The 7,499-nt window shown below is 62.2% G+C and overlaps 1 protein-coding gene across 3 annotated transcripts; it reads left to right on the forward strand.

The window, feature by feature from the left end:
• Positions 1-1,048: 1,048 nt before the first annotated feature.
• FAM241B (family with sequence similarity 241 member B) lies at positions 1,049-3,799 on the forward strand. Of its 3 annotated transcripts, none has more exons than XM_051823848.3 (4): positions 1,049-1,203; positions 2,089-2,154; positions 2,294-2,433; positions 3,012-3,799. In XM_051823848.3, the coding sequence occupies exons 3-4, from the start codon at positions 2,329-2,331 to the stop codon at positions 3,282-3,284; spliced, it is 378 nt and encodes a 125-aa protein (XP_051679808.1). In that variant the 5' UTR covers positions 1,049-1,203; positions 2,089-2,154; positions 2,294-2,328; the 3' UTR covers positions 3,285-3,799. The 3 variants fall into 3 exon arrangements, with proteins under 3 accessions (XP_051679808.1, XP_051679809.1, XP_089170235.1); XM_089314109.1 differs by having other exon boundaries at positions 1,071-1,203; positions 1,905-2,154; XM_051823849.2 differs by lacking the exon at positions 2,089-2,154.
• The last annotated feature ends 3,700 nt before the right edge of the window (positions 3,800-7,499 follow it).

The following is a 7,499-nucleotide window of genomic DNA, read 5'->3' on the forward strand; positions in this document are numbered from 1 at the left end:
GAGTGGACAGTGAGAGAGAGAGACAGAGAGAAAGGTCTTCCTTTTGCCGTTGGTTCACCCTCCAGTGGCCGCCGCGGCCGGCGTGCTGTGGCCGGCGCACCACGCTGATCTGAAGCCAGGAGCCAGGTGCTTCTCCTGGTCTCCCATGGGGTGCAGGGCCCAAGCACTTGGGCCATCCTCCACTGCCTTCCCGGGCCACAGCAGAGAGCTGGCCTGGAAGAGGGGCAACCAGGACAGAATCCGGCGCCCCAACCGGGACTAGAACCTGGTGTGCCGGCGCAGCAAGGCGGAGGATTAGCCTAGTGAGCTGCGACAACATTTTTTTACTATTTAGGTTTCAGCATCAAACAAAGCACGGTGGCAAACTATGAAACTATGAGTCCTTGAGGTGGGGTCTTGTTCCTTCCTCCGGGTCCTGGCTGGCACGCGGTTCTAACAGGCTCCTTAACTATCTGCCCACTCCGGAAACCGGAGCCAATGTTTACCACCTGTCCCGCGCCAGGGACGTCAGGACTCTCGTCCACGGCAGCCCTGTGAGGCTGTGATCACCTCCATCAGCGGCAGACAACACCAGAGCCGCCGGCGGCACCGTGGGGCCACAGGGCACACGGAGGGGCGTGCGTGGCTTTGAAAACGTCGGGAAGCAGGCAGAGGTGGACGTCACTTCTTCCACATGGTTCTTCTGCCCGTCGTGCCCTCTCCCACTAGCCTACCCTCCCGCCGGCCCTGGCTCACAGGCACGTCCTCCAGGGAGCCTGTGGCAGGCGGGCAGATGCACCTGCCCCGCTGCGCTGCGCCTGGGACTGAGCCGGCTCCACAAAACGGGGCTGTGCCCGCCGCTCCTCCCAGGCCAGGGGCAAGCCTCTCGGGACTTTTCCTCCTTGGGCCCTACTGCCTCCCTACTTGCCTTCCTCTCTCCTTCTCTCCCCTCTCCCCCCAACTGCTTCCTTCCCTCCCCTCCCGCCTCCCGCCCCTCTCTGCCTCGCTTCGCCCTAGACCCGGCTCCCAGCTCCCAGCCCCCGGCCCCCGGCCCCCGGCCCCCGGCCCCGGCGGCTGCAGTTCTGACGGCGACCTACAGAGGGGGCTACGGCGCCGCCGCCCGGGCGCGTCCCTCCGGCGCGCGCTTCCTGTGAGGTCAGGTGGGAGGAAGCGGCCTCGCAGCCGCCACCAGTGGACGCCGCGGGGCCGGAGCCGCGCCCGCAGGTGGGTGTCCGCGCGCGCGTATGAGCCGCAGGGGTTAGGAGTCCGGGTCTCCGGCCTGGGCTGGGACTCGGAGGCGGCTGCGTGTGGCGGGGACTGGGGCCCGGCGGCCTGGGCGGGGCATCGGTGGTGTCAGGTGCACCGAGGCCCGAGCCCACCGTTGGGGGGAGGATGACTGTGCACAAAGACCCGCCGAGGACCACTGGCTGCCCGGCCCGCTACAGGGCCAAGCAGCCTCCCGAAGGGGTACCCGCCTGGTCCGGACTCAGGGCCGCAGGCGGAAGAACTGGAGCTCTTCACCCCTTTTGGCTTGGATGTCAGGAGTGCTTTTGAGAATAGAAACCGGGGGTGGCCTTTACTGCAACGCGGGGAGTGGCGGGGAAGGGGCCCCAGCTCCTGGGCACCCTTAGGGTTCGGGGAGACTTCCTGGTCCCATATTTTGGGAAGGCTGGGGGATCTGCCCTGGTGTTCCCCGCGAGTTGGACAGGTGTTGCCTGAGAGGTGAGGGGCGTGCCCTCTGCGCCAAGGCCTGCCCTTCTCAAGGGACTGTGTGGGTCTAGAGTCACCCAAAGGGACAGGATCTGGGGGGGAGGGCGGTGGCCTGGAGGGGCAGGCCCAGCCCTTAGCGAGTCCACCCAGGGAGCACTCTTTGAGAGCATGGGGGAGGTCCCATGCTCTGGGCTTCAGTTCTGTTTCCCCATCAGGAGCTGGTGAGGCCCCAGGCAGCTGAGCTGTGTGTCCCCCCCAACCCTGGGGGGGGTCCTCTTCTGCCCGTGCTGCTGCTGCTGGGCCTCGCTCATCAACCCCCTGGCCAAGGACCCCTCTGGCAGTTTTCCTGGCTGTCTCTGTGAGGGAGCACCCATCTGCTTCTCCCTTTGTACTGATCAGGCAGAGCCCCTGGGAGCGGCGACCGGCCTGAGCTCGGCCCGGGGAGCCAGTGTACCTCGGCTGCTGGTGAGCTATTTCCTCCAGGCTTTTCCGGGACAGGAGGCTCGGGTTGTGGTCCTGGTCCCGGCGGGTTAGAAGGGAGGGGACCTGCAGGCCACTTGGCTTCTACCGGCCGCCTTCCCCAAGCCCTGGCTGTGCTTTGCAGGTGCAGCCCAGCAGAGACCAGCAGCTCCTGGAAGGATGGTGCGGATCCTGGCCAATGGGGAAATTGTGCAGGACGATGACCCCCGAGTGAGGACCAGTGCTCCGGCGGCAGCAGCAGTGAGAGGTGGCAGTCCCCGGCAGGTAGACACCACCGCCCTCCGTGGCAGGGGAGCAGCTGGCCTCCTCCGCGCCTGTTACTTTCTAGCTCCCAGAAGTCTCTTTCCCTAGCCTGGTGCCGCTTTGCAGAGAGCTGAACTGGGATGTACAGAGGGTCAGATCTTGGGGAAAACACAGTGCACTTACTGCCAAGCCTCCTGCCTCCCCAGGCAGCATCCCCAGACTTCATACCCAAGAACCCCTTCTCCTTTAACCTGGTTAGCAAACCCAGCATCTTTCTAAGACTATGGGAGATGAGCCCGTGGCCACAGAATCATTGTTTTAAAGGGGGGATGAGTAGTACGAACACCTGCCCACCGCCGTGCCCTGCCTGTCCCGGCCACCTGCCCCCGGGCGTGGTGTGAAACATGGGCTGGCATTTTCTGTGCGCTGGGGACGTGTGACTCGGTTGTTGAGATTCCAATGAGTAGCACCTGGGGATTGATGGGAAAGGGGTGTGGCTGGGGGGTGCGGGGACGCTGTACGGGGGCTCCCGCTTGGCTCCTGCCTCGTCTCTGGAAGCTTTCTCTGGACGCATTCATCTCTCTGTCTTCACCTTTCAGAGCTTTCTCAACAGGGGCCACGGTGCGCCCCCAGGGGGTCCTGGTCCCCGCCAGCAGCAGCAGGCAGGTGCCAGGCTGGGAGCTGCCCAGTCCCCGTTCAATGACCTCAACCGGCAGCTGGTGCACATGGGCTTCCCACAGTGGCACCTCGGCAACCACACCGTGGAGCCGGTGACCTCCATCCTGCTCCTCTTCCTGCTCATGATGCTCGGCGTGCGTGGCCTCCTGCTGGTGGGCCTGGTCTACCTGGTGTCCCACCTGAGTCAGCGGTGACCTCCGGGGCTGATGGGGCAGGGCCTGGGTGTGGGAGCCGGCATGTGGTGGGGGATCTGTGGTGCCTTGACTGAGTGATCAGAGAAGGGACTGTGGGTTGGGTTTCCCTGTTGGGTTCAGCATGAGGCAGAGGGAGTCTGGGCCAGCCTTCCCATTCCCACAGTGTGGAGCGGGTGCCCTGGTCCACTCGAGATATTTCTGGATAGCATAGGGCCTACTTATGAGCACAGAATCAGAGCAAGAAAGCAATTCTCTTTCTAGTTCTTGTGTAATCCTTTTGTGTAAGAAGAGAGACTCGGCAGGTACCATCATGTTCTGAGGCCCCTGGAGCTCCCGCTGATCTCCCTCTTCCCAGGGGGCAGGACGTGGGGCGGGGTCCGAGCACAAGGTTCCAGATTTTTGTAGCGCCATCTTTGTTTCAATGACGTATTTCTATTGGCTGCCTTTTATTTCTGACAAGGGGGACTGGCATTGTATTTATTGTGGTATTTCCAATAAATAGATTGAAGTACAAATGAGTCCATGTGACGAGACTGGCCACTCGCCGTACAGCTGCCCGTGGACCTGGACGGCATGCTGAAGGTGTCTGGGGGTGACTGGGTTTGGGGAACAGGGTAGCAGTGGGCATCTGGCCTTGAAGAGGGCTTCTAACATTTTCTGGGTGGGAGCTGGGAGGGGAGGTCCAGGGAGAGTCTGGGCGTGGACGTTGTGCCTGATGACTGTGTGACTTCCAGGCTCACCCTGAGGTGCTGGACTCAAAGGAGAGCTTGGTGAAGAGGGGCCCGCTGGCCGGGGTGCTGGGGAGGCCTTCAGGTCGGGAGAGCCAGGGTGCAGGTCGGAGACTCTCGCCGGCTCTGGCTGCAGCATACAGAAGCAGTGCCTTTGGGTGAGCCACCTTGCTTTTCGTGAGAAGACGCCTTGAGTTCCGCTCCTGGGCCTGCATGGAGGCACTGTAGGCGGGGAGGGGGCCCTGGGTCCCGGGTGCTCGCTCTGGGCTGCGGGTTACAGGTTCAGAGACTGGAACCTGAGGACGTGGCCTGAGCTGGCACCAAGTTCCTCACCCACTTCCAGGCCCCGTGGAGGCTGGCCGTTCGGGGAGGAAGGCACGTGTTGCAGTTGCAGGGCGGGAGAGGGAGCTGGACACTGACCCCGTGCCCTGCTGCACCGCCGCTGAGCAGGTCCTCTCCCCCCAGGCCCCTTGCCCATGGCTGCTGGCGGCGAGTGGTGGCCTTTCTCCCAGACATTCCTGGGGGAGGTTTGAGGCACTGGAACAGGGCGTCCTTCTCCAAGAATGTTTTCTGGGTGTAGTTCCTGGCAGCAGCTGGGACACGTGCTTCCTTTATGGTGGGCATGGAAGAGAGGGTGCTGGGCCCTTGAGGGGGCGGAAGGTCTGGGCAAGAAGAGGCTGGTGCCCAGCCCTGGCCTCCGTCCTGGCTGTCCCTCGTGCTGTCTCCTGCCCTGGCCCATCGGCTTGCCCACTCCCCAGTGTCCCCCCTCCCCCGGCTCCTGCAGCCCAGCCCCCTCAAACCCCCTTCTCCCTGTGGCGTATGTGTCCGGGCCGGGTTTTCTCTTTTTTTCTCCTCGGTGCTGCAGGACTGTGAGATGGATCAGTTTCTGTAGAGAGAGAGTTCGGGGCTATAAATCTGAATCCACACATTCTGGCTCACAGCTGTGTCTTCCCTGGGGTGAAGAGCGTGAGGGTATTGAAGGCAAGGCTGAGCCGCAGAGCAGGGTGCCCAGTAGGGGCCGCGTCTGCAGAGACTGGTTCAGCCCACCAGCAGGGAGGGGCTGGGGGCTGGAATCCAGCGGAGAGAGACAAGAGGAGGTGACACTTCTTGTTCCATTGGTTGGCTGAGCTCCAGACCCAGTAGAATGGCTCTGGTTGAGCCAGGCTGGGAGCCCAGGGCGGGCTCTGGGCGGTTTGCTAACCTCTGCTGGCCTCACTTCTCCAGTGCAGCACCTGCGGGACCATGGGCAGAGGCAGCCCCTGTGGCTGTGAGCGCCTCCTACCCGGGAGCTCTGGCCTGCACCCACTGGGCAGTGGCGGTGCCACAGCGGCCGCGGTGGCGTCCTATCTGGACGCCCCCTCGAGGAGTGGCTCTTCCGTCCGTGTCCCCACCCCACTCACCTGTGACAGGACCCCTGGACAGGGCTGCCATGCTCGTCTCACCCCTGCCAAGAGCGTAGCTTTCAGTGCAGTGTCTGCTTCCCCAGGCCAGTCCCAGGGCCTGTGTCTCCGCATCAGGTGGGGTTTGTGGGGCCACAGGCTGGGACCCGCCAGGCCCGTGGGCAGGGCGAGGCGGGGAGCACTCCCTTCCTGGTGGTTCTGCTTCCTTGCTTGGGGCACCTGGTGAGCGGGCTGCTGGGCTCTGACTTGTGTCTGTCCTGCCCAGCCTCTGGGGCCCAGCTGCCTCTGGGGCCCTTCCTTCCACAAGCTCTGCCTTGGACCTAGGACCACATTTCCACTGCCCTGGAGGGCGACCCCAGGCCTAGGACCTGGCCAAACAGTGATTCCCATCTTGCCTGTCCCCCAAGGAGCCCTCTCCTGGCTCTGTGCCCCTGGTGCGGGGGCTGTTTTCCTAACTGGGGGCTCTGAGTCAGAAGGGGAGGCCTGGGGGTGGTGGTCAGAGCCTCTGCCCACTCAGATGTCTGCCACGAGGACAGGGAGGAAGGCCGTGTCCGTGCCCGTGGCTGACCGGCACCTGTCTTCAGGCCACACTCTGCCCTTGGCAGGCCCATGACCTTGGATGGTGCACTTGGCTTCTTGAGCCATGGTTTCCTCCCTGCTGAGAAGGGGCTGCAACCTGGGGCTCGAGATGAAGTCGGAGGGCAGCTTTACAGCAAATGCAGGGGAGCACAGGGCTGGGGGCCGGGAGAGCTGCTGTTCACCCGCCTGCAGCCCGCTGTAGATTCTGCTGTGCGGCAGGGGTAGGGGCGGGGCTGCCCGAGGCCCAGTGCCTGGGCTCCCATCCCCAGCGCCATGTCCTGTGAACGAATGACCTTGGATACGGTCCGTCCTCTGCCTGCACACCCAGGGCCTCACCTGCACCTCTCAGAGTGGGAGCACCACGTACCTGGATGCATGGGAAGCAGCAAGCAGCCTCCGCAGCTGGTTAGCATTGGGTAGTGGTGTGTATTACCGTGTTGCATCGTAGCTAGCCACTGCACTGCCCAGGGCTGTAAGCTCACCCCTTCTTTGTCCAAATGTTCGCCAGCTGGGACTTTGGGGGTGTTGAAGCCTTGCTAGCGGCTCGCCGAGTCACCAGCGTGGTGGATTCAGAGGACTGAAGAGAACCGCAGGGGACTTACCCCGTGATTCAGTGCCGAGTTTGTCCACTGTGTTCAGTCAACTTGGGCACCACCCCTCGCTGGGTAACAGCACCCCACACAGGGGACATGGTGTGACCCTGGGCAAACTGGGTAAGTGTCGTGTGGCTCAAAGGTCAGGCAACACGCAGAAGGTCACAGAAGCCTCTCCCACCCATCCCACCCGCCCGTCCTCCCTCCACTGGGAGTCCCTGTGTTTAGTGTCTTAGATCTTGGAATTCAGCTGTGCAAATAGGAGTAAACACTGATAGAATAATTTATCTTTACTTTTTTTAAGATTTATTTATTTAAAAATTTTTTTAAATTTGACAGATAGAGTTAGTGAGAGAGAGAGACAGAGAGAAAGGTCTTCCTTCCGTTGGTTCACCCCCCAAATGGCCACTATGGCTGGAACTATGCCAATCCGAGCCAGGCGCTTCCTCCTGGTCTCCTATGCGGGTGCAAGGGCCCAAGCACCTGGCCCATCCTTCACTGCACTCCTGGGCCACAGCAGAGAGCTGGACTGGAAGAGGGGCAACAAGGACTAGAACCTGGCACCCATATGGGATGCCGGCACTGCAGGCGGAGGATTAACCAAGTGAGCCATGGCACTGGCCCCAGGGTTTATTTATTTATTTGAAAGAGTTACACAGAGAGAGGAGAGGCAGAAAGAGAGAGAGACGGAGAGTCTTCCACCTGATGGTTCACTCCCCAGTTGGTTGCAACAGCTGGAGCTGCGCTGATCCGAAGCCAGGAGCCAGGAGCTTCCTCCAGGTCTCCCATGTGGGTGCAGGGGCCCAAGGACTTGGGCCATCTTCCACTGCTTTCCCAGGCCATAGCGGAGAGCTCTATCAGAAGTGGAGCAGCTGAGCCTCGAACCAGCGCCCACATGGGATGCTGGCACTGCAG

Source organism: Oryctolagus cuniculus, chromosome 15, assembly GCF_051225735.1.
Source record: "Oryctolagus cuniculus isolate XC-2025 breed Fujian yellow rabbit chromosome 15, ASM5122573v1, whole genome shotgun sequence".
Classification (NCBI taxonomy): domain Eukaryota; kingdom Metazoa; phylum Chordata; class Mammalia; order Lagomorpha; family Leporidae; genus Oryctolagus; species Oryctolagus cuniculus.